At 38.9% G+C, this 27,598-nt stretch overlaps 1 protein-coding gene across 1 annotated transcript in view; it reads left to right on the plus strand.

Annotated features, from left to right (window-relative positions):
• The first annotated feature begins 393 nt into the window (after positions 1–393).
• The window catches only part of ADAMTS19 (ADAM metallopeptidase with thrombospondin type 1 motif, 19), a 394,617-nt gene continuing 367,412 nt past the window's right edge, over positions 394–27,598 (plus strand). Inside the window, exons 1-2 of the mRNA XM_006870690.1 lie at positions 394–466; positions 1,052–1,710. Of these exons, the coding sequence (XP_006870752.1) occupies positions 394–466; positions 1,052–1,710 (732 nt within the window). The remainder of the gene's footprint in view (positions 467–1,051; positions 1,711–27,598) is intronic.

Raw genomic sequence — 27,598 nt, forward strand, 5'->3', positions numbered from 1 at the left:
CCCGCTGTTCTCTGACTGTAGGTCTGTCCTTTGGGGCTCCGGCTCTCGTCAGTCCCGGCTCCCGAAATTCCTGCAACCTCCACAACACAGAAAATAGCGCATCACCTAATTCACCAGGGAACCCCCCCGAGCACAGCCGGGTCCCGGCTCTGCCTCCTCCCGCTCCTTTCCCCCAGCCTACCCCCGTCAGTGCTCTGGCAGCCTCATCGTGAGGGAGTCTCACACCACCCTCCCACCCCCCCCTCCCGCGGCAGACAAAGGGCCTGGGCAAACTCGCCGCCCGGCCTTCTTGCGCTCCGGGGAGGCGGCAGCGCCCACGGTCGGTCGCTTAGGAGGCGCGCACAGGGCGAGAAACCGCGGTCGCCGGAGCGCAGCATGGGGAAGAGCCGTGAGATGCGCCTGACCCACATCTGCTGCTGCTGCCTCTTCTACCAGCTGGGCTTCTTGTCGAATGGGTTCGTTTCAGGTAAGTTCTACCGTAAACTTTTCGGTTCGTATCCTAACTTCCCGAGCGGAGTCGGAGAAAGCATTAAAGGCAGAGATAGTGTAGCCCTTGCGCGGGGCTCAGTGGGTAGCAATACAAATGAGCTTGATGGTGTGTTTGAGGGAGTAAGACTCGTGAGCGAAACACACGTCTCCCGGTCTTGTTTTTGCCATGTGTAAAATGAATCGATTTTCCCCATTGAAGAGTAGTAACCTTTGCAGGTACATTTTTAACACCTGGAGGAAAATTGAAGAAACGTACCGATGATTTGCTTTAAGAAAAACACTTCATTGTGCTAGAGTAATTGCTCCAGTTTTCCTTTGCACCAGTAATTAGGTGCTGTCACAAAAGTTTGCTGTGCTCCCGCCCACCCCCCATATAATCGTACTTTTATTATTAATCTTATCACAGACCCTCGTGTTGCAGGAGTTTCAGAAGGTATACGGGTGGTCCCTTTGCAGTAACGCATATGCCTTGTATTTAGACGGAATGTGTGCTTGGGAATGCTTTTGCTACTGGAACTGTGGCCCTTCAAGACCCGCACTTTTCTGCTTGCCCCGCCCGCAGGGTTGCAGTTCGCCACCGACAGCGAAGAGTGGGAAGTCGTGTTTCCTGCACTCTGGCGCCGGGAACCAATGGAAACGGTGGGAGGCAGCGGGGGCAGCACGGACACCAGCTGGGTGCGAGGCCTTGGGGGTGGCGGGGGCGCCCGGGTGCAGGCGGCCGGCAGCTCTCGCGAGGTGCGCTCAGTGGCCCAGGCACAGCCTGAGGAACCCTTGAAGGGCCAGCCAGAGCCCCAGTCCACGCCGCCGCCGCCGGAAGGTGAGGAGGACGAAGATCTCGAGTCGCAGGAGCTGCCTCGTGGATCTAGCGGGGCTGCCGCTCTCTCCTTGGGCGCCCTGGCCTCGTGGCAGTCGCCACCGCTTCCACAGCCGCCTCCATCCCTGTCCCCGGCCCAGGATGCTGAGCCTGACAGTGACGAGGTCCTGCTGAGGATTCCGGCCTTCTCCCGGGACTTGTACCTGCTGCTGCGGAGAGACGGCCGCTTCTTGGCGCCGCGCTTCGCGGTGGAACAGTGGCCGAGTCCGGGCCCCAGCCCAAGCCCCACGGGAGCAGCTTCAACCCCACGCCCTCCCTCGCCGCAGAACTCCTCCTGCTTCTATACCGGAGTGGTGCTGCAGCACCCCGGCTCGCTGGCCTCTGTCAGCACTTGTGGAGGTGGCCTGGTAAGCATCTTTCTTCACAGCTCTCAACCTCCCTCTGCCACTCATAGGGTTCCCCCGCGTTGATCAAGCTGATTTGCATGCACCTCCTCCAGTTTCCACGTGCTCCCGCGGAACTTTGTTCTAGTCTGTACCACCCAGAAGTCTACAGTACTCGCCTAGGATGGAACAGCTCCAGGGTAGTTAAAGTCAGTCAATGGAAAGGCTAATAGAATGGATACATGTTTTTTCCCTTCTAGGTATGCATTTGAAACTCTGCCTCTTTGTAATTTCTTCCCACTGCATCTACTTCTTTTTGTTCTCCAGGGTTTCCCAAAATAAGCACACCACAGGAGGTCTTTTGCTAGACTGAAAAACAAGACAATCTGATCATTGCTGAATCTCCTCCATGTTTGTCCTCCACCCCCAGTTCCTCATCTATTATTTTTTAACTTTCCAAATGTCCAACCTCAAAGTTGTAAGAGCACTTATCCAGGGGACTACATTCTGAGAGCTCTCCAGAATTTAAACACATCCGCAACTGTCCTGGACAACTGCTTATTAAGCTGCAGTGAGAGACAAGGGTTGTGTTGTTGTTAAGTGCCGTAGAGTCGGTTCCAACCCGTAGCTACCCTTCCAAGGAGCGGCTGGTGACCTTGAACCACCGACCTTTAGTTCAAACGGCTTTGCAGTCAGGAACATTAACCCACAGCGCCGTACCAGTACTCTGAGAGACAAGGGTGTTGTTGTTGTTACTCATAGTGACCCTGCACAGGGTTTCCGAGGCTGTAAATCTTTACGGGAGCAAAACGCCTCATCTTTATCCCGAGGAACAGCTGGTAGTTTCGTGCTGATCTTGGGGTTAGCAGCCCGATTCGTAAGAAAGATGAGGCGTTCTGCTCCCGTAAAGATTTACAGCCTCGGAAACCCTACACAGCGTCGCTATGAGTCGGAACCGACTCCACAGCACAAAACAACAACGCTACCAGAGCTCCTTGAAAAACATCGGTAAAGAAGGAATAAACTGAAAGTCTAGGTACTTGACTAATGAATCGCATGATAAGTCAATCAGTATTCAATGAGTTACTATTCTACCACTTGACATATCTTTTCTGTTTTAAATCTTCTGGCAATAGTTTATACTTCAATCTGTTGGTGGGCAAACGTAGCAAGGATGAAAGCCTTGCCAAAAAGCCCATTGCGACTGGAAAGTTAAAGCTATTTGCTCAGTTTAAACAGTAAAGATTAGTATTAATTTCTTCTCTCTCTGCCTTAACCAAGAGATTGAAACAATTGTTACCTCCCAGCAGATGGCCTTTACAGGTAGTTCCCAGGTTAGCAATGTCTGGCTTACAGTCAACTGGTACTTGCTCTTTAACGTTATATAAATTCACTTCATTTTGAAATGATTAAGGAGCCCTGCTGGCACAGTGGGTTAAAGTGTTTGGCTGCATGGTCAGCTGTTCAAACCCACCAGTCTTGGGGGAAATGATGTGGTAGTCTGCTTTCATACAGATTTACACTCTTGGAAACTCTGGGGACAATTCTACTCTGTGTTATAGGATCACTTTGAGCCGGAATCCACCGAAGGGCAGTGGTTAGAAATGATTGAACCGACTCAGAACAAATTTTTTGGCAGGTGCAGCTTTTAAAACACTTGAAATGTTTTGAGCTTTTTCTTTGCAGTAACCAAACTAAATCCATTGCGGTGGAGTTGATTCTGACTCTTAATGACTCTATAGGTCAGAGTAGAACTGTCCCATAGGGTTTTCAAGGTTTACACAGACTGCCACATCTTTCTCCTGGGCAACGTCTAGTGAATTCAAAACATTATGCACCTGTTCTAATTTACTTAAATATTCTAAAAGTCTTAAGAACTTACTTAAACACTGGTCTTAGGCTTAGGAACAGATCTTGCTTATAACCTAGGAACAGCCTGTGCTTTGGTTTAAGGCAAAATTTAGAAAATATTGAAAGCAGCAACAACATATGATTAATGACTTCATTTTGTAGTTCATAGTGAGTCACTGATAAAATCCCAAAGAATTTTTGAAGAATCCAATAGCAATAAGTAGGGGAAAATAGCACAATAAAGACACCCAACACCATGAAATGGAAAAAGAAGGTTTAAAATTCAAAACACAATGAAACTGGAAATTTTTGCCTATGCCTTTCCTTGGTACCATAGTCAAGTGGTGTAAATTGTTGGATGGAGCTCTATTTTGTCAGATGCTCATAACAATGAATATTTAAATATGGCAACTTTTGTCCATGAAAAAAAAAATTTGGCATAGAATTACATGTAACACATTTAATATTGTTTTCTGTGGAACTGATGTTTGGATACTGTGGGGGAAACATTTTGTGGGGATTTCATTGTCTACTAGGTTTTGGCTGGGGATTAAATAATTGCATATAGAATATTCCTAGTGTGGAAGGAGCAGTAGGGGATAAAGCATTTCACTGTGCTGAAATGTGGCTTTTGGTCAGATTTTCCAAATGAGCTATGCCTTCTCTCCATATTTAAAGCAGCAAAGGCAGAATTATGAGTAGGTTTTTCATAGTCTGAATTGGAGTTTGACATACTTCCCTGTTTATCATGTTGGACTTTTACTCACTTTTCCTATTACCCCACATAAGTATATGTTCTAAACTGGGAAGTCTTTGTTATTGAGGAAAACTGACGTTGCCAGCAAAACAGTATAGCAGTCAGACTTTGAGTAAAAAGTTAGGCAGGTAGCCAAGAAGAGTGAGTTTTTACTTCAGTTTCTACAATGCCAATCCTTTTCCCTTATGAGTTGGTGAACTGGGAAAGAGAGAGCATAATTTGTTATCTGAGCTCTGGCATTTCCTTGATTCTTGGTGATGGACGATTTCTTACCTCTCAAAGCTCAGTGTTCATAAATATAATGCAAGAATATGATTATTTAATGAAAAATAGATGCTATAAATAGGATTCTTTGTAATGTTAAATGCATGGTAATTGTTACGTGTGCAAGGGGAGAAGGACATTTCCTGTATTTTGTTGTTGTTGTTAGGTGTCACGGAGTCAGTTCTGACTCACAGCAACCTTATGCACAGCAGAACGAAATACTGCCTTGTCCTGCACCAACCTCACAGTCATTGCTACACCTGAGCCCATTGCTGCTGCCACTGTGCCAACCCATCTCGTTGTGGGTCTTCCTCTTATTTTTCAACCCTCCACTTTACCAAACATGATATTCTTCTCTGGGGACTGGTTCCACCTGATAATATGTTGGCAGTATGAGAACCATCCTGGTTTCTGCAGAACATTCTAGTTGTGCTCCTTCTGAAAAGATCTGTATCTGTTTATACTTTTAGCACTCAATGGTACTTTTAATATTCTCCTGTAATTTAAAAGGTTGCATATTAGGAGACGGGCGATCACAAGTAGATCTCTGGGTGGTGCCAACAGCTTGTACTGAATTCATTTTGTTTGGATCAATAATCAACAATCATGGAAGCAGCAGTCAAGAAATCAAAGGACATATTGCATTAGGCAAATCTGCTACAAAAGACCTCTTTAAAGTGTTAAAGAACAGAGATGTTAGTTTGAGGTACGCCTAACCCAAGTCATGGTATTTTCAATTGCCTTGTATGCATGTGAAAGTTGGACAGTGAATAAGGAAGACATTAGAATCGATGTATTTGAATTATGATGGGTCTCTATGAGTTGGAACTTGCCCTCTATGGTACCTAATAACAATAACTAACATAAAAGTTGGTGGCTTGAACCTACCCATTGGTGATACGCTTCTGAAAAGATTATATCCAAGAAAACTTCATGGAGCAATTGTACTCTGCAAAACATGGGGTTACCATGAGTCACACCTGACTTTACAGTAATAGGGTTGTGTCTTGTTGTGAGGCAAGTAGCAATGAAGTAATAACATATCATCAGTACAGTGAATCAAACTTTAACCAGACTGTTGTTGAGTCAATTCCAATTTATGGTGACCTCATGTATCTCAGAAGTGTGCTCCATAAGGTTTTCTTCAATAGCTGATGTTTTTGGAAATAGATTACCAAGGCTTTCTTTTGAGGTACCTCTCAATGCACTCAAGTCTACAACCTTTCAGTCAGCAGTTAAGCATGTGAACCACTGGCATCACCCAGCTTCAAATCAAACATATGCCTAAGGTAAAATCCTTCTAAGGGAGTTGGGGAAGTGTTCCCAAAGCAAGGAGAATTAAAAGAGTAAGAAGAATAGGGAGACTTCCTCTAGACAGAAAAAAAGACCGAACAGGGTTTTATGTAGAGGAAGGATCAGACCTCGAAAGCCTTGTCTGCTGTGGTATGAAATTTTTCTGTCTGACTATGGATGTTCACCAGCTACCCTTCTGTTCTCCATATTTCTAGAAGTCTGTAAACTTGTGATTCCAATGTGAGGAATCTTGTCTTTATACAACAGTTAGTTTTAAAACTTTTAGTTTGCAACAATATTTTTTTTCTCAGTTGCTAAAGACTTTATAATTTGTGGTTGTTAAGTGTCGTTGAGTTAAGTCACAGTGACCCTGTATAGGGTTTCCAAGGAGTGGCTGGTGAGTTTGAATTGTCAACCTTACTGTTCAAGCCCCCTTTAAGTCTAGTTCATGTCCTGCAGTACCACACCAGAACTCCTTCTGATTTGTTGTACAGAAAAGAGTAGACCTATTACATGCCTTCTCTTACACAATTTTCAGTATTTGATTTTGTATATTGGTGCCTGAATTGATCAAAACCATTTAAACTATTACATATTTGAAAAGGGTCTAAAAGTCTTGATCAAGGGCAATCAACTATCTAGCATTGTTGGATAATTTGTTCTTCAGAAATCAATCTAAATTATACTGTGACTGGAAGAGTGCTGGGATAGATATTTTGAATACAGGGTGAAGTGCTGCCTATTCAAAATTCTTACTCTTTCTGGATCTCATTTTCCCTCTCTCTAAAATGTACACATTGTATTTGTATGTGTACTAATCGATCTATGGAGTATTCTTATTATTCCTGTTTTCTCATGGTTAGTCTCCAATATTAAACAATAAGCTTCATCAGAAAATAAATGTCTCCATATGAATTAAACAACCTCCATGAGTGAGAGGCATTGTGTAGATACAGAGAATACAAAACATGAATAAGACTAGGTATGTTTCAAGAACTCCCAGTCTAGTATGTCATCTAAATATGTAGACAGGAAAATAAAATCGGTTGAGATATGAGCACATATAAGTGTGTCTCAAGTGTATGATGGTATTGTTTTATTCATTTCTTTTCAACTCTTGGTAGTCACTTAGTAAACTGGCGTTGTTAGATGCCCTTTAGTTGCAACTCATAGGGGCCCTATACGTAACAGAATGAAACACTGCCATCCTCACAACTGTTGTTCCATTTCAGCCCTTTCTTGTTGCCATTGTGTCATTGTATCTCCTTGGATATCTTCCTTGGCTGACCCTCCACTTTACCAAGCATGATGTCCTTCTACACAGGGACTGGTCTCTCCTAATCACATGTCCAAAGTATGAAAGATTAAGTCTTGACATCTTGACTTCTAAGGAGTAACCCTACAATACACAGATGTATTTGTTCTTCTGGCAGTCTTCTGGTACTTTTGATATTTTTTTCCAACACCACAATTCAAATGAACAATTCTACCGTCTTCCTTATTCATTGTCCATCTTCCACATACATAGAAGGCAATTAAAAGTACCATGACTTGGGTCATGTTCAGCTTAGTCTTCAAACTGTTATCATTGCTCTTTAGCACTTTAAAGACGTATTGGGCAGCAGAATTATATAATGCAATATATCTTTTGATTTCTTGACTGCTGGTACCATGAGTGTTGATTGTGGATCCAAGCAAAATTCAGTCTTGGCCAACTTCATTCATTCTCCATTTATCATGGTGTTGTTATTCATTAGCTCAGTTGTGAGGATCTTTGCTTTTTCTTTATATTGAAATGTAATCCATAATTGAAGGTTGTAGTCTTCGAACTTCAACAGTAAGTATTTTAAGTCGGCTTAGCTTCTAATAAGCAAGATTGTAACCTCTGCATATTTCAGGTTGTTAATGAATCTTCTTCCAATCCTGATGCCACATTCTTTGTCATATTATCCAGTTTCTCAAATTATTTGCTAAACTTGCAGATTGAATAAGTATGGTGAAAAGGTACAATTCTGGTGCACAGCTTTCCTGATTTTAAACCACTCAGTATTCCCCTGATCTGTTTTAACACCGTCTCTTTGTGTGTTCAGCATACAGATTGAATAACTATGTGTTCTTTAAATATATATATTCATTCTGTATGCTGAGTACATAATCTGAGACAGATCTTGAAATGCTATTTTTGCTGATGAATGCGATGCTGTTCCTCTTGAATTTCTTGTTCCTGGTATAGTAAACCATATGATTGTCAGATTGAAAATGGCCAATACCAGACATTTTCAGCTTACCAATGTCTAGTGTCTTAGGTAAGTCTTCTAAAGAAGTAAAACCAATGAAACACATACACACATATACATATGAATATATGTAAAGAGAAGTTTAATATCCATGAAATGTCTTATAACTGTAGAGTCTCAAGTCCCCAGTGGAAGAGAGAGCCTTTCCTGAATTTCCATTATATTGGGAACAGGCCATACCCCTAAGGAAACATCCTTTCAATTGATTGACTGCTTATATAGCCAATCTATGTCAATCTGTGTCATATCTTAGAGTTAACTATGCCTGTATTAGGTTTCATTATCATGGAAATAAGCACATGTTAATTGAACAAATAATCTAAGCAGCTGAAATATATGAAGAAGTATGTGGCATCAGGATTGGAGGAAGAGTCATTAACAACCTGAAATACGCAGTAGTATTACATTAGCAAATCTTTTGCACAATTACCTTTTAAAAGTGTTCAAGAAAAAAGATGTCAGTTTGAGGACTAAGATTCTCCTGATAAAAGCCATGGTATTTTCAGTTATCTATATACATGTGAAAGTTGGACAACATATAAAGGAGACTGTAGATGAATTGATGCATTTGCGTTACAGTGTTGGTGGAAAATATTAAAAGTACCATGGACTGCCAAAAACCCAAACCAATCTATGTTGGAAGAAGTACAGCCAGAATGCTCCAGAATGGCCAGACTTTGTCTCTCACACTTACGACATATTATCATTATCAGAATGGACTAGTTCTGGAGAATAGCATCATGCTTGCTACAGTAAGCAAAAGAGGAAGACTTCCAACAAGATGTATTGGCTTAGGTGCAGCAGCAATGGGCTCAAGCATAGCAAAAATTGTGAGGTTGGCTCAGGACTGGTCATTGTTTTGTTCTGTTGTGCATAATGTTGCTGCTATGAGTTGGTACTGACTCGATACACCTAACAACATCAACAACAACCAGTGAGGTGTTTACTTGTGCTTTATTGACTGTGCAAAGGCTTTCAGCTGTGTGAATCATAACAAGATGGATAACATTGTGAAGAATGGATATTCCAGAACACTTCATTACACTCATGAGGAACCTATGTATATTGACCAAGAGGCAGTCATTCACACAGAACAAGGGGACACTGAGTTTTTTTAATTAGGAAAGGTGTGCACCATGGTTGTATTCTTTCACCATACTTATTTCATCAAATAATCTCAGAAGCTGGATCATATGAAGAAGAACATGGCATCAGGATTGGAGAAAGACTCATTAACAATCTGCAATATGCAGATGATACAAATTTGCTTGCTGAAAGCAAAGATGAATTATAATACTTACTTTTGAAGATCAAAGACCCCCAACCTTCAGTATGGATTGTACCTCAACGTAAAGAAAACCAAAATTCTTACAATTGGGCCAATGAATAGCATCATGATAAATGGAAAAAGGTTGAGGTTGGCAAAGACTTCGTGTTGCTTGGACCCACTATGAATACTCATGGAAGCATCAGACAAGACATCAAAGATGTATTGCATTTGGCAAATACGCTACACAAGACCTTTTTAAAACGGTCAAGAGCAAAGATGTCAGTGTGAGTACTTAGGTACGCCTGACCCAATTTATAATATTTGCATTTGCCTCATATTCATGTGAGAGTTGGACAATGACTACAGAAGACTGAAGAATAATTGATACATTTGAGTTATGGTGTAGGAAAAGAATATTGAGATTACCATGGACTGCCCAAAGAACAAACATCTGTGTTAGGAGAAGTACAGCCAGAGTGCTCCTTAGAAGCCAGGATGACCAGACTCTGTCTCTCATACTTTGGACATATTTTCAGGAGAAGGACAACATGCTTGGTAAAGTGAAGACAGCAAAAAAGAAGACTTCCAAGCAGATGGATTGGCACAGTGGCAACAACAATTGTGAGGATGTCACACAACTGGGCAGCTTTTCATTCTGTTGTGCATAGGGTTGCTATGAGTAAGAACCGACTCGAAGGCATGTAACAACATCATCAAAAACAACAAAAGTACAGGGCCTAGGTACACTATATATCAGTGCACATTTTGACTGTGGTTCTCTCCATGTGGAATATTGAAATGACTAACTTTGTTGTTATATGCCGTGGAGTCGGTTCCAACTCATAGCGACCCTGTACAGGGTTTCCGAGGCTATAAATCTTTACGGGAGCAGAAAGCCTTATCTTTCTCCCATGGAACATCTGGTAGATTCGAACTGTTGACCACGAGATTAGCCACCCAATTCATAACCACTACACTACAACAGCTCCTTGATATGACTAGCAGTCATACTTATATTGTTTGTCCAGGATGATAAGGAGTTGACTACTAAACGATTATCATTTCATCTACCTAAATGAGGGCTTTATAAAGACTATTCTAAATAAGTCAACCTTGACTCATGGAAACCACAAGTATTAGAGTAGAACTGTGTTCATAGAGTTTTCAGTGAATCATTTTTTGGAAGTAGATTGCTAAACCTTTCTTCCAATGTACCTATTGGTTGAAAGTAGATTGCTAAACCTTTCTTCCAATGTACCTATTATTGGTGGACTAAAGTCTCAATTATTTGGTTAGCATTTTGAGCATATTAACTGTTTGCACAATCTGGGGATTCCAAGAGTTGAATAATTTTGATTAACTTTTAGTAAAATATCTAGATCAATGAAGAAATTCATTGTTTATCATTTATCCCCTTATTTGAATCAAATCCTTGCCTTAACATGTTGGAGACCCAGGTTTAATTCTAGTCCAATGCACTTCATGTGAATGAAGCCTTCTTCTCTAATCTCTCAGTAGAGGCTTGTCTTTTGCTATGATGTTGAATGAGTAACAACGGAGTTTCCAGAATAAGATGGCCTAGGAAGACAGGCCTGACAGTATACTTCCATAAAGTAGTCAATGAAAACTCTGTGGATCACAATGGTACCATTTGCGATCAATCATGCAGATGGCTTAGGACTTGGCAGCAATTTGGTCCTTTGTGGATTCAACATGAATTGGGTCCACCTTGTCAGCAGCTAACAACAACATTGTTTTGGCAAGTATGACCAATTAATAAATACGTTTGAGCATTCACTTTGTACAAGACACTGTCTTGAGTCCATTTTGAAAGTAGGATATTGTGTAAGGAAGCAGTGAGGAAAGGATAATGCAGAGGAGAACTTGGTAGAAGCAGAACCAAAATCCAAATGAAAAAAAAAAAAAGATTGCAGATGGAGCGTACACATCTAATTTCTTTCAAACCAAATCTTAGGAATGAAAGAAAAAATACTCAGTATTGTGAGAGAATGACATCAGTATACTAGACATTTTGAACATCTCCTGAAAAACTGAACACAGTTTGAATTGGATTTATGGAAAACACATAGAAAACAGCTGGGAATGGTGAGAGCTAGGCCAGAAATGTTGCTGACTACTCAGGGAAAGAGAATATATGATTCATGGGAAAATTCCATGATCTTTTAATTGAGATTTCCGTGAGTTTTTTGAAGATCACCTTATAGAAGCATAAAGGAAGGGACTCTAGGACAGCAGTATTATTGGATGGGGAGTAAACATATCCTTTTTTCTGCTATCTACTTAATGACAAGCAGCAGAAAACAATTGAATATTTCCAACAAATTAAGGAGTCCTGGTAGCATAGTGTGTTATGCATTGGGCTGCTGACCACAGGTCATTAGCTGAAATTCACCAGCTGCTCTTGAGGAAAATGATGAGGATTTTTGCTTCCAAGAAGAGTCACAACCTCTGAAACCCTATACAAGGTCACTACTTGGACCCAACTCACAACACACCATCACCACCACTAAGCAAAGTCATTGTGGGTACATACAGCACTATCCTAAGCATGTTAGTGATAGCCAGGAAGAAGAAAGAGTACCCACTCCCAAAAGATGATCTATTGGCTCAGTTTACCCAAGAGGAAGTCCCACCAAATAACAGGAGGTTATTTATATATATAGCTGCGTAAACTGAAGCTAGTTACAATAACCGGATAAGTAGGGAAGTAAACAAACAAAAGTAGATTACTGAAGAGTTTAACACTCATAAGAAGAAAAACCACTTAAGAATCATCAAATTTGGATAAATTAATACATGAAGAAAAAAGAGAGTATATAGAAAAATATTTTATCATAACTATAATAGCAGGTAACATTCACAGAAAGGAAAAAAAAAGGCGTTTATAAACAACAAAGCAGGAACAAGCTGCTGTCCAGGAATGATTAGATTCAATGGAACAGAAATTATATGCTTATTAGAATAAAAATATTCAGAAGATGAGTTGGTAAATTTGTGGCCTGGAATATTAAACCCAGAAATTATCCCAGAATGAGCTAAAAATGCAAATAGATACAAAATATGAAAAAAAGGTTGTGAGCCATGGCTCATGAATGCAGATGGTTCAAAATTCCTCAATGTGGGTTCTAGAGAGTAAGAAGAGGAAGAAGTGATGAAAAAATCATTAAACACTGTATATTTAGTGGAATTTGGAATAGAAACTACTTAGTTAATGAGCAAAATCAACCTAAGGACATAACTTTAAAAATTTACCAAAACTCACCCTAAATTTTTTATTATAATTAAAATCAACAAAATAAGCATTCATCAGCTAGGATGCAGATATAAAGATAAAAGCTTTTCTTGAGTTTGGGCCAAATAAATGGAAATCCAGGTTATCTTTCTTGGCTAAGCCTTACTCAGCATGTACCAAACACCAGTATAAATTTCTGTATTTGGTTTAAAAATTAAAAGCAAACACAAAGCAATTCATGTGCAGAATCCAATATTTAAATTTTTTTTTTTTGCAACTTTTATAGTTTCATTAAATAAAAGTACTGCAGTTATTTCAGCAACCTAACTTTCTCTAGTTTTTCCTAAGTTTTCATAGAACCCAAATTGTATTTTGCACTCATATTTTCCCGACCTAACTTTTGATGCTTGGTTAAATTAAGTTGTACCTACATGTGTTCAAACAACTATAGCTGACCTTTGATATGCATGCAGGCCAACTGGTATAAATGCGTAGAACAAACAAGGAAAGTGTTTACCAGCTGTGGATTTTGGCATTATGAATACCTCAGTGATCATGTTTTCCAGGTGGTATGTTCAGTGTTTTTTAATTGGATGATTTAGGTTAAATTGGATGATAAAGCCAATGTTGGTTAAGAGCTTTTTTTTGTCAGGACTTTGTCTTGGTTCTTCCCTTCTCAATGTTGGCTGACAAAATGAAATTGGAATGGACCTGAATTTGTAAAATGTGAGTAAACCAGGAATGGTAACCAGAACAGGGAAAATTGTGGATGGAGACACTGCCAGAATCTTAATCTCCCTCTTAGAAAATAAAGGCAGCATGCCATGCATGTTGTATAGCAACAGCATTTCTTGATTAGCACCATGCATGTTGCATAGCAACCACATCTCCTGATTAGCAGAATTGAAGACTATGCTTCCCAGCTCAAAGAGGCAGCCAACCACACCACTTTGAATTTGTGTCACTCCATCACCACAATCCAAGGAACCCTAGTAATGTAGTGGATTATGAACTGAACTAGTAGGAGCTCTGGTAGTGTAGTGGTTACGAATTGGGCTGCCAGCCTCAAGGTCAGCAGTTTGAAACTACCAGCGGTTCCACGGGAGAAAGATGAGGCATTCTGCTCCTGTAAAGATTTATAGCCTCGGGAACCCTGTGAAGGGTTGCTATGAGTCGGAACTGACTCCACGGCACATAACAACAAGTAACCTTAAGGTCAACAGTTAAGGGAGAAAGATGAGTCTTTCTGCTTCTATAAAGATTTATAACCTCGGAACTAACTCCACGGCACATAACCACCACCACCACCATCTCCATAGTCCTGGTAGTGATCCACTCTCCTGCATGAGAATCCTAAAGGAATCATTATACCTCTGCTGAGTCTTCCATTCTGGGGCTTCAATCTATAATTTATCCGGTTCTGGCTATCATTCTGCTTTACCCAAGTTTTAAACTTTGAGTCAGTTCTGATTTTGCTTCATCAGTCATGGCAAAACCAGTTTGAACCAGTTTGAAAGCCTGTTTTATTATTTTTTTTGTTGTATCATAATAAAGTTGATCAGCAATAGCCCACCCATTGCCACTAAGTGGATTCCAACTCATAGAGACCCTATAGGAAAGAACAAAACAAATCTTTACGAGAGCAGGCAGCCTCATTTTTCTCCCACAGAGTGGCTGGTGGGTTTGAACTGCCAAACCCACTGCACCACCAAGGCTGCTTATCTTAAAATCTTCATGTTGGAAGAAATTAACCACCAAACTGGAAGAGGTAGTTATTCAAATTTCATTGGGTTCAGTGGTTTCTGTTATGTTGAGACCCAAATTTAGAAACATTGCAGCAAAAGACTAGAAAATTAAGGATAAAGAGAAAAATCCTAAACGTTTAATAAAACAGAGATTATTTACAATTCAATGAGTATCAGATTGACATTAAATATACACTTGGTAATACCAGAAATCAGAGGCTTAAGGGGTGATATTTTTAGAGCTCTGAAGAAAAATTATTTTGAATGCAGAATTGTATACGCTCAAGTAAGCTACCTATTATAGCTAAGGGCAAAATAAAATAAAATGACAAGAACTCAAACTTTACTAACAGAATCTCCAAAAATACACAACAAAAAACCATATGGTAATCTTTGTCTCCCAGTTATTAATCAGGGTTCCTTCACCAAGGTGAACAGGGTTATCAGTTTCTAGTGTGTGATCTAGGGGTGGTGGTGGTGTTGTTTGGTGCCATGAACTTGGTTCTGACTCATACTCTGTACAACAGAATGAAATATTGCCCAGTCCTGAGCCATCCTCACAATTGTTGTTATACTTGGGCATGTTGGAATGATTGTGACCTTTCCTGTTAGCCTCATTGTGCCAGTCTTATCTTTTTTGGTGTCTTCTTCTTTTTCTTCTCCTGGGACTGGTCCCTCCTGATAACATCTCCAAAGTATCTCAGACGAAGTCGAACCATCCTGGATTCTATGAAGCATTCTGGCTGTATTTCTTCCAAGATGATCTAGGGGTACTTGCTACATAAACAAAAAAGTGTACCTAAATTAAAAGTTATTTAAATTTTTTTTCAACTTTTTATTATGAATTGAGTGAAGGTTTTCAGAACAGATGATCAGTTTGTTTGGTTTTTTTTAAAGTTTTTATTGTGAATTATGGGGGTTTACATGGGAGAAAAGGAGCTCTGGTAGCGCAGTGATTATAAATCGCGTGGCTAACCTCAGAGTCAGCAGTTTGAAATACCAGCTGTTCCACGGGAGAAAGATGAGGCATTCTGCTCCCGTAAAGATTTACAGCCTTGGAAACCCTGTACAGGCTCGCTTTAAGAGTCAGAACCGACTCCATGGCACATCACAACAACAACTCGGGAGAATATCAGTTTTACATTCATCGTATTGTATTTTGTTTTCAAACAAACTGTAGCCATGTAGTAAATTTGAGTGAGAGGCCTCCAAACTTGTTCTTCTTAAACTGTGCTTTGCTTATCCTGGGTCTCTTTCCTTTCCATATAAAGTTTGTAATTGTCTTTTCCATCTCTTTGAAGAATGTTGTTGGAATCTGGATTGGGATTGCATTATATGTGTAAATTGCTTTGGGCAGTATTGACATTTTCACAATGTTGAGTCTTCTTATCCAGGGACATGGTATTTTCTTCCACTTCTGTAAGTCTCTTGGTTTTCTGTAGCAGTGTTTTGTAATTTTCTTTCTATAAGTCCTTTGTTTCTCTGGTTACGTTTATTTCTAAATATTTCAGCCTTTGGGTGGCTATTGTAAATAGTATTGCTTTCCTCATGTCCTTTTCATCACTGTCATTGTTACTATAGAGAAATCCATCTGATTTTTGTATGTTGATTTTATACCCTGCCACTTTGCTGAATCTTTCAATGATGTCTAGTAGCTTTTTTACTGAGTCTTTGGAGTTTTTTATGTATTGGCTCATATCGTGTACAAATAGAGTTTTTTTTTTTCCTCTTTGCCAACTTGGATGCCTTTAATTTCTCTATCTTGCTGTATAGCTCCGGCTGAGACTTCTAAAACAATATTGAATAGGAGTGGTGACAAAGGGTATCCTTGTCTGGTTCCTGTTCTCAGACAGAAAGCTTTCAGTTTCTCTCCATTGAGAGTGATGCAGGCTGTTGATTTTGTGTATATGCTCTTGATTATGTTGAGGAATTTCCCTTCAATTCCTACTTTGTTGAGGGTTTTTATCAGAAATGTATGTTGGATTTTGCAAATGTCTTTTCTGCATCAATCAATACGATCACGTGGTTCTTTTCCTTTTTCTTATATATATGGTGGATTACATTGAATGTTTTCCTAATGTTGAACCATCCTTACATCCTTTTTATGAAACCCACTTGGTCATGATGTATTATTTTTTTGATGTGCTGTTGGATTCTGTTGGCTAGGATTTTGTTGAGAATTTTTGCATCTATATTCATGAGTGATATTGGTCAATAATTTTCTTTCTTAGTGATCCCCTTCCCTGGTTTTTGTAAAAAGTACTTCATAAAAAAGTATTAGGGAGTTTTCCATCCTTTTCTATATTCTGGAATAATTTGAGTAGAATTGGTGACAGCTCTTCCCTCAATGTTTGGTAGAACTCACCGGTGAAGCCATGGGCCTGTACTTCTTTTAATTGGGAGTTTTTTGATGACCTGATCAATTTCTTCTTTTGTTCTGGGTCCATTCATTTTTTCTACTTCACTCTGTGTATATTTAATTAGGTCGTGTTTTTCTAAAAATGCATCCATCTCTTCTAAGTTTTTGCATTTGTTGGAGTACAACTCTTCGTAGTATTCTGTTATTGTCCTTTTGATTTTGTTTGATTCCTTTGTAACATCTCCCATGTGGTTTCTAATGCGAGTTATTTGTATCTTCTCCTTCTTTTCTTTTGTTAATTTTGCCAATGGTTTGTCAATTTTATTTATCCTTTCAAAGAACCAGCTTATTTTCTTATTGATTCTTTCTATAGTTTTTCTGTTTTCCATCTAATTTATTTCTGCTCCTAACTTTATTATTTCCTTTCTTTTGGTGACTGTAGGTTCCCTCTGTTGGCCTGTTTTTAATCATTGGAGATGCTGTGTTAATGTGTTAATTTTGGTTCTTTTCCTCTTTTTGGATATGTGCATTTATCACAATAAATTGTCCTCTCAGCACTGCTTTCACCGTGTCCCAAAGATTTTGGTATGTTGTGTTTTCATTCTTGTTTGTTTCTAGGAATTTTATGAATTCTCATTAAATTCTTCTTTCCCCACTTGCTTTTCATCAGGGTGTTGTTCAGTTTCCATGTATTTCCTTGGTCTTCTTATTGTTGATTTCTAGTTTTATATCATTGTGGTCTGAAAAGATGCTTTGTAGTATTTTGATGTTTGTAAATTTATGGAGGCTTGCTTTGTGACCCAACACATGGCCAATTCTGGAGAATATTCCATGTGTACTGGAAAGAATGTATATTGTGCTGTTGGGTTGAATACTCTGCACACATCTATGAGGTCAAATAGATTGTGGTGTTTAGTTCCTCTGTAACTTTTTGAGTTACTTTCTGGTTGTTCTTTCCCTTTTCAAAAGTGGCATATTAAAATCTCCCACTTATAATTGTGGATTTATGTATTTCTTTCTTCAATTCTAGTAAGGGTTGCTTCATATATCTTGGTGCTTTTTCATTGGGAGCGTGGATATATATTATGGTTATGTCATCTTGCTCAATTGATCCTTTGATCATGAGATAGTGTCCTTCTTTATCTCTTAGCTGGTTTTTATCTTAAAATTTACCTTATCGGAGATTGGTATTGCCACTCCTGCTTGTTTATTTTTGTAGTTAGCTTGGTATATGTTTTTCCATCCTTAAACTTTTAGTCTGTTTTTATCTTTGTGTGTAAGGTGTGTCTCTTGCAGGCAGAATATTGAAGGGTCTTGTTTTCTTATCTGTTCTGCCACTCTCTTGTCTCTTCACTGGTGCGCTCAATCCATTGACATTCAATGTAATTATTGATAGGTATGAAGTAATTGCTGCCATTATGTAATTTTTTGGTATTGCTGTTCATTCCTTTGTTCTGCATGCCTTCTTGTGCTGAATTTGTGTTTTTTTTGTGTGTGTGCTATTTCTTGTCGGATCTTCTTAGTTTTCATGTTTGCTTGTTCTGCTTGGAGTTCCTTTTCATAGTAAGTTGTGAAGTATTAACTTTATTTGGGGTTACTGTATAGTCTTATTAAGTTTTCCCTCCATTTAAGACAATCTGTTGCATCCTGTAATCTATCTTACCTCCTTACCACCTGGATCGCTGTTCCTACACTATTCCCTTCTTTGAAATTGTTATTATTTTGATCTTTGGTTGACTTCCCAGCTCCTTTGAATTCGTTGTTGTAATTTTATTCTGTTCTGGACTCTGCTATCTGTCGTCTGAGTTTTAGGTGGTTTTGCCATGCCTGTCAATCTCTGGTTCTTGTCTGTTCTTGTTGGTTATCAGTCCAAAGAACTCCCTTTAGGATGTTTTGAAGTGCTGGATTGGCTTTGACAAAATCTCTTAGCTTCTGTTTATCCTTGAATATCCTTGGATTGCACCATCGTATTTGATAGACAGTTTTTCTGGGTAGACGATTCTTGGTTGGCAGTTTTTTCTCTTTTGGTATTTTGTATCTGTCTCCCCATTGCCTTCTTACCTGCATGCATGGTTTCTGTTGAATGGTGATGGTGGTTGGTGGTGATGTACTGTGGAGTTGGTTCCGACTAATAGTGACCCTGTATAGGGTTTCCAAGGCTGTAAATCTTTATGGGAGCAGAAAGCCTCATCTTTCTTCTACGGAGCAGCTGGTAGTTTCAAACTGCTGACCTTGCAGTTTGCAGTCTGATATGTAACCACCAGATCTCCCTTTCTGCTGAATAGTCAGAATAGTTAGAGCTTAATCTGATTTGCTTGCCTTTGTAAGTAAAATTTCTGTTTTCCCTGGCTGCTTTTAGATTTCTCTTCTTGTCTTTGATTTTTGAGAGCTTGATTATTATGTACCTTTTTTATTTTCTTTTGGTGTCTATCTTTCCTGGTGTATGTTTGGCTTCTTGAATGTTCTTCTCATCTTTCCAGATGTTAGGGAAAGTTTCTTCCAGAAGGTCTTACACTGTCTCCTCTGTGGACTTCTCTGATTCTTCCTTTTCCAGAATGCCAATAATTCTTAAGTTGTTCCTCTTTATGTTATCCAACATGAATCTTAGACTCTCTTCAGATTTTTTTATCCTTTTTCTCTGCTTTCTCTTCTATCTTAGCAGTATTGAGAGATTTGTCTTCCAGTTCGATAATTCTGGCTTCCATCTCTTCAATTCTGCTCCTTTCCCCTTTCAGTGTATTGTCCATTACTGATATTTTATGGTTAATCATCTGGACCTCTTTTTGCTGGTTTTGGATTGTTTGCAAAGCTGTATTAATCTTGTTTGGTTGCTCTTGTAGTACTTTCGTAACTTCTTTCTTGTTTTCCTCCACGATTTTTAGGAGAATTTGAATTCGCTTCCATATCATTCTTCTGAATTCCTTCTCAGGCAAATTTTAAAACCTGCTATTCTTCTTCTAGAAAACCTTTGTCTGTCTCAAGCTCACTTGTCTCAGCTACTCTTTTCTGTTTTAGGATGTGTTTTGATATTTTTTGTTGTTTTTTGTTTGCCATTTCCAGTAGTTTTGTGGATTTTAAATGCTTAAATGGATGTTTGTTGCTGTGTTATTAAGCTTACTGGGTATCTCCTGGTGGATATGATCAGGAGATCGGCTTCCCTTTTCACATATAATGCTTAGCAGCTGTTATTGGCTCTTGTCTCAATGGTGGAACATTATGGGGTATTTTTGTAGCTTTGCCATATGGCTACAATTGCTGACTGTTGTTGAGTAACATAGGGAGAAAAAGCTCCCACCTCCAGGAAAAATGTGTGATCAAAAGGCCCCAAAGCAGAGGCAATATAAAAACAGACACAAAAACTACTACTTTGAAACAAAAATAAAACGGTGGCAAATTAGCCAGCACCTTGCTACACCGGCAGTGTGTGTACACCATAGAAGCCTCCAGTAGTGGGTGGGGGTGTCCACTTGCTCAGGCTCCTCCTTTAGTCACCACTGTTGAGGTGTGCAGATAGACATTGAGAAGTTAATGGGAGAAAGAATGTTTACTATTTTTGTCTCTGAAGGTCAGTTAAGTATCTGCGTGTGCACACTGTATCTCTTGAGATAGTTGCATCTTTTTATGTTGGAGTTTTACAGATTGTTCATATGGCTTGTCAGTCAGGCCAAACCTGTTTTTTTTCTTGCTGGGTAAAAGGTCCTGTACAAGTTAACTTTTGGGCTGGGACCCACAGGCAGAAGTCAAATGCAGCAGCCAAAGAGTTTGCCCTTGGACCAATGGGGCTCTTTCTCTTTGTGCCATGGGGAAGCTGTCTGTGGGCTCAACGCTGGACATTTTTTTTTGGAGATGCGCACCCACCCACTTGAAGGAGTCCAGGCTAGGCAAAGAAGGCATGATAGGGAAGAAGTGAAAAAAAATGTGTAAAATCCCCCAAGCCTGCTTTTGCAAATGTCACTGTGCTGCTTTTAGCACAGGTTCCCAGTGCTGGTCTGACTGTAGCCCCACCCTCTGACCTCCGCCCAGGCAGGATGGCCACCGATTGAGTCCCAATTTCTTGGCAAATTTCTAAATCGCAATATTTTCCTTTATACTGTGATTTTTCCACTGGTGGTTGTGGGCAACTGATGCCCTGACACTTAGCTATATTCAGAACTCTGGTGCTGTTTCATGAGAGGAGGGGCTCTGGATTTTCAGCCTCTCCCCCATGGACCCTGTCATACCTGACTCTGCTCTGCTGCCACCAAACCGCAAGTCCAAGGTCATCAGTTTTAAATTCAACAAATCATATACTTTGCATTGTTACATGGTTGTAATCCCATCCATGTACCAACAGTTAACAGCATTTATCTCTATTCATTTTATCTGTTGCATTCCTCCCTGTGTCTCCCGCTACTTTCATCTTTCCTCTGCTAACCTCCCTTGTGTTGTATACTGCTTGCCCTGTCACCAGTGTGAACATGTGCCTACCGTCTATCCCATGAGTAATTTTCTCTTCTCTCCCCCTGTAACCATCATAGATAATTTATTTTATCAAGAAAACCTTTTTTAAAAAAAGTTTTACAACATTGATCTCATATATTATTTGTCCTTTTGTGATTGACTAATTTTCACTCAGCAGTTTCAACCATGGTGTGAGGTGTTTCACAAGTTCACCATTATTCTTCAACGTTTTGTAGTATTCCATTGTGTCTAGGTAACAATGTTTAGCCATTCTTATGGTGATGGGTATTTAAGCTATCTCCATCTTTTTGATATGTCTTTTGTAAACAGCATATTGAAGGATTTTATTTTTGTATCTATTCTGTTCTCTTTGTCTCTTTTCCCCTGCTCATTCTGCTACTAAGCACACTTATGAAAGCTTGTAAGCCAACCACTTCATACCTTTATAACCCCCACATTTTTGATGGTCAATGTCTAAATTTCTTGTACCTATCAACCCAGTACACTGAGGAAACAAGGTTGTTCCTTGATATGATAAATCCTTCCATTCCAGTTGGAATTTTGAGTTACTGCATTCATAGGCAAAAGTCTAGGTCATCAAATTGTAGCAACTTATTCTTGGTATCAAACATCTTTATCTTCCTTGGTTTGAGTTCTGGTCAGCTAGCCTTCTAAGTTAGGTCAAATGGGTACTAGTTGCAAGTTTGGGAGTTTACACACATCTCCATGCACTTAAGACCAGCTGGCCGCTTCACTCTCAACCCTATCCCCTAGGGGTTAGTTAGGTCAGTGCTCATAGGCTTGGCAGTTCACACATCTTCCTAAACTTCAGACCAGACAGCCCTTCCTCTTCTTGCTTTCATCACAAGGTCAATGGGTGCCAATGGAACATCATCAACCTCAGCCCATATTTTCATTCTTAAAGCTATTTTTAATACATTGTTTATACACATATATAAGTACATATGCATATGAAATTGTCATATATGAGTGCATAAAGAGATTTTTCTTTATTATTTGGGCATAAATTTAAATAATAGTTGTAGTAAATGATCTTCCTTGGGGACAAATAGATATTATTCTTTTATAGGTAGCATTGTACTGTAATACAGATTCTGAAATGTTCTTTTTGACAATGCATGTGACCCTTCTCTTCACTTTGTGTTTTCAGGCATAGTAAACCATGTGATTAAATGATTAAAAATGACCAGTATCAGTCCATTTCAGTTCATTGATGCCTTGGATGGAGTCTTGGCGTAGCACTGCAGAATAATGCACTGTACAGCAAGGTTGGTTTGAATCGCAAGATCAGCAGTTCAGATCCATCAGCCACTCCTCAGCAACCTTATACAGTTGGAATCAACTCAATGGCACTAAACAACAACAACAATGCCTAGGATATTGGACCCTCCTGTGGTACTATAGAATAAACCCTGGACTGCTAACCACAAGGGTGGCAGTTCAAACCCACCAGCTACTCTCAGAATCCTTATACAGGGTTGCTATGAATTGGAACTGACTCAGTGGCACACAACTACAACAATAATGCTTAGGATATCGATCTTTATGTATTCCATTTCATTTTTTATGATTTCTAATTTTCCTATATTCATACTTTGTATGCTCCATGTTCTGATTATAATGGATGTTTGTTGCTCCTTCTTATTTCCTCTCATGCTCCATAAGCAATGAAAATCCAAAATTTCACTCTATCTAAATCATTGAGGTTGACTCTACTTTGAGAAGTAGACTTTTGACCAGATGTATTTTGAGTGCTTTTCAACCTGAAGGTCTTTTCTTCTTGCACTATTTCAGATGGTTAATCCCTCAGATGTGAATTGCCTACTCCTTCTTTCTATTATGTCTTAGTCTGGAAGCTCTACTAAACCCTCTGTACAGTAGGTGACCCTACTGGTGTTTTGAAATGCCAGTGGCATATAGTTTCCAGCATCACAGCAACAAATTACCACAGTACCATAAACTAACAGACAAATGGTGATTCTTATAATGAATAATGTTGAATATATAAACTTTGGTGATATAACATTGTCAAGTATAAGTGGCATATGCATTGGTAATTACATGAGGTTATTGTTTGCTGCTGCACTCGATAAGCATGGTGCTATTTTTTGTCTCAAGAAAGTACAATATAAGAGCATTTCCTTATACTTTGTTATTAACAATGTAAATGTCATTAAAATATTTGAATTTTGTAAAATCCAATCAATAAATACGTTAATTCAGAGTAGTTTAAAATACCTTAGGCATGCGTATGTTACTGGTAAGGTTGAGTGTCATAACAAGCTCATGTTTTTGAAAGTCATAATTTCTTTTCCTATAAACTTTTCTGTTAAAATACTTTACTTTTTTTGCTATTAAGTGTTTGGACTTTTTTGTTCCACTTTCATAGCTCTTTATTAAAAAAGATGAACTTTGATTATAAGATAACACCTGATATGGATAGTTTTAAAAATATGAGAGATGAACTGCCATTTTTCATTGTTGATTCAGTAAAGGAGCCCTGATGTGGTGCTACAGGATATGCAATGGACTCCTAACCACAAGGTTAGGGGGCTATCCACCAGACACTCCTTGGAAATGCTATCTGGAATCATTGAGTTGGCACTAAACAAAAACAACATTAAAAAAAAAGGAAATATTGTTATTATGTAAGTGTTCAAAAATTTCTCATTTTTTGCCAAGTGTAATAAAGCTATGAGTTTGGGAGGCTGGAAGTTCAAATCCAATGTGCCAGCTTTAAGGCACCTATGGTTTTTCAATTTAAAATTTAGAATGGCATGGCTATTATGGTAGTGATGGCAGTGAAACAAGGGAAATATTTCTATATTTTGTTTCTGTTTGTATTCTATCAGTTCCTGGACGCTTGTTCTTTGCCAGTGAGTTCAGTGCACCCTGGACTTCTTCCTTTAGAGCCATTGGCTTATATACTATCTCTTGAAATACTAGAGTATCGGTCATATCTTTTTAGTACATCCACTCTATGCACCACTCTTCCATCTTTATTTAATGCTTTCTGCATCATTCAATATCTTCGCATATAAAATCCTTCAGTATTTCAAGTCGAGGGTTGAATTTTTTCCTCAGTAATTTCAGTCTGAGAAACGATGAGTGTGTTTTCTTCCCTTTTAGTTTTCTAACTCCACATCTTTGCACATTCCATTATACTATTTAACTTTGTCTTCTCAAACTGCCCTGTGAAATTTTTTCTTCAGCTCTTACCTCATTTCTTCTGTTTTCTTCAGCATTTCTATGCTGGAAAGCAAGTTTCAGAGTCTCTTCTGACATTTTTTTTTGTCTTCTTAATGATCTGTTGCTCTTTTTCTGTGTGGTCTTCTTGATGTAATCCCACAACTTTTCTGTTTTTTTCTATCATTTGTATCTGATGAATCAAATCCATTCTTGAGATGGTCTCTAAATTCAGGTGGGATATGTTTAAGGTCAGATTTTGACTCTCATGGGCTTGCTTTAAGTTTCTTCAGTTTCAGTGTGAACTTGCACAGACTGTTCCACAGTCTGCCCTTGTCCTTGCTTTAGCTGATGTTATGGATCTTTTTTACCATCCCTTTCCATAGATGTAGTCAATTTAATTTCTATGTATTCTATCTGCTGAGGTCCATATGCGTAGTCATCTCTTGTGTTGCAATTAAGAAATCATTGGTCTTGTAAAATTCTATCAACCATCTCCACCAGCATTTCTATCAACAAGGCCATATTTCCAACTGCTGATCCTTAGTCTTTTTTTGCAATCTTTGCATTCTAATCTCCAGTAATTATCAATACACCTTGATTGCGTGCTTTTATCAATTTCAGATTGAAAAATTTGATAGAAGTCTTCAATTTTATTATCACTGGCTTTAGTGGTTGTTGTGTAGATTTGAATTAATAGTGGCAATAACTTATCTGACTTGTATACATTGTACTTAAAGACAGATCTTGAAATGTTCATTGTGATGATGAATACGATGCCATTCCTCTTTAATTGTTATTCCTCGCATTGTAAACCATGTAATTTTCAGATTCAGTATGGCCAATAATAGTCAATTTTAACTCCTTATGCCTAGGAGCTCTGGTAGCGTACTGGCTAAGAATCGGGCTGCTAATCTCAAGGTCAGCAGTTCGAAACTACCAGCCGTTTTATGGGAGAAAGATGAGGTTTCTGCTCCTGTAAAGATTTACAGCCTCAGAAACCCTGACTCCGTGGCACATAACAACAACAACAACAACAACATACCTAGGATAGTGAGGTTGGCCCAGGATTGGGCAGTGTTTCGTTCTGCTATGCATAAGGTTGCTATGAGTTGGTACTGACTCAATGGCATCTAACAACAACAACAATGCCTAGGATACCAGTTTTTATGCGTTCCATTTCATTTTTTGACAACTTGCAATTTTTCTAGATTCATACATTTCATGTTCCGCTTAATAATGGATATTTGAATCTGTTTCTTCGAGTTGTGCCCCATCGTCAAATGAAGGTCCTGACAGCTTTATTCCATTCTTACCGTCTCAGTCAAATCTTTGAAGAGACAGCATTTCCCCAGTCATATTTTGAATTCCTTCAAACTTAGGGTCTCATTTTCTGGTGCTATATCTGACAATATACTCGTGCCATCTGACAGTGTTCCAATGCTACTCATAAGGTTTTCAGTGACTAAACATTCAGTGACGTCTCTCCTTGTTCCTACTGTCTTAGTCTGGAAACTCAGCTGAAATCTGACCACCATGGGTGATCCTGCAGTCATTCAAAATACCAGTAGCATAGCCTCTAGTATCACAACAACATGCTATAGCCACCACAATACAACAAACTGGCAGATTGGAGCAATGTACAAATAGGCCATTTTTATTTAAGGAAGTAGTATGTTGTTTTTAAGTGCCATCGAGTTGGTTCCAACCCACAGTGACCCTGTACAAGTTTCCGAGGAGCTGCTGGTGAACTTGAATCGCTAACCTTGTGATTCAAACCAACTTTGCAGTCCAACGCATTAACCCAGAGCACCACACCAAGACTCCAAGGAAGTAGTGTTGTTGTTGTTGTTATGTGCCGTGGAGTCGGTTCCAACTCATAGCGACCCTGCAGTGTAGTGAATTCTAATCAATATAGCAAATCATTATACTGGTGGGATAAATTATGTTGTACATTAAAATACTAATAAATTGTTTAATTATATTTTAATCTGTTTTCTAATTCAGAAACGGACCATTTTGGGGGAAGGATTTTATTTCTTTAATAAGAAATAACTTATTGATTTAAGCTTTAGCAACTGAACCATAAATATAGTATTGTTTCAATAGTAGAAAAGCTTTTGAAAGTCTGAAACTTTTTTTTTTGCAGCACTATAACTGCATATTTTTGTTTAAGTCATGTACAACTGAATGTTTCCATTTAACTGCAATTGCATTTAAAACCCCAGATAGTTTTATGGCTCTGTATTTGTTAAAGAGAGAGTTATTAGAGAAGTTCCTGGTTTCTCATAAAGGGAAATGTGGTAAATTAGGACATTAATTCTGATGTGTTTTGAGACAAGGGGAGAACTAGTCGTCCCTATTGGATTAAGAGTTGGGGGTTTCCTGAAAGGAAGTTTTAAGATTTGCTCAGCCAAGTGAAGACCATCATTTGACACAGAGTGTATTTAGGGTACAGCTGTAGTGTCTACATGATCTTGTCTCCATCTCAGCTTTATTCTGTTGCAGGCCCTAGACTGAGAGAAGTGAGAAAATGGGAGTGCGACCATTTTAATGCTACCCAGATATTTTCACAGAATTTTTGCATGGTAGTATTGGGAAAGACCTTGGGGATTAGATAGTTTATCCTTGTCTTTTGCAGTAAGGCAAGCATGATTTCATATCATGATTAATATGTGTATATTTTTCATAAATTATAAATTCTTAAGGACTTAACTCAGATGATCAGGGAATGGATGTAATGAGCCCAGGCCAAATTTGGCATTATTAAACAGTTTCTGTTTTCCATTTAAAAATAAAATTGACCCCCCCCCTTTTTTTTTTTTGCTTTCACAAGCACATTCAAAGATAAATATAAACATGTTTTGCTCCATTTTTTTCTTCATTTCCTTAACTACTATCTGACTCCACAAAAAATAAAAATGGTTACTTTTAACAGTGAAACTATATCATCAGAAACTTCACCCTGTTTCTTGTTACCCTGACTCTTAAAATGTGGGCTTACAGACATCTGTATCAAAATAAGAGGTGTTTGGCAATGAGGGTAGGGAAGAGATAGCTGGAAATTCTCTACTAAAAATGAGATTCCTTGTTGACCTGAAACCTAATAAATACATTTTAAAAGTGTCTTTCTAAGGAAATAGTGATATAGGATAAGCACTAGACCACAAGATCTT

This window comes from Chrysochloris asiatica, unplaced genomic scaffold, assembly GCF_000296735.1.
Source record: "Chrysochloris asiatica unplaced genomic scaffold, ChrAsi1.0 scaffold00147, whole genome shotgun sequence".
Taxonomy (NCBI): Eukaryota; Metazoa; Chordata; class Mammalia; order Afrosoricida; family Chrysochloridae; genus Chrysochloris; species Chrysochloris asiatica.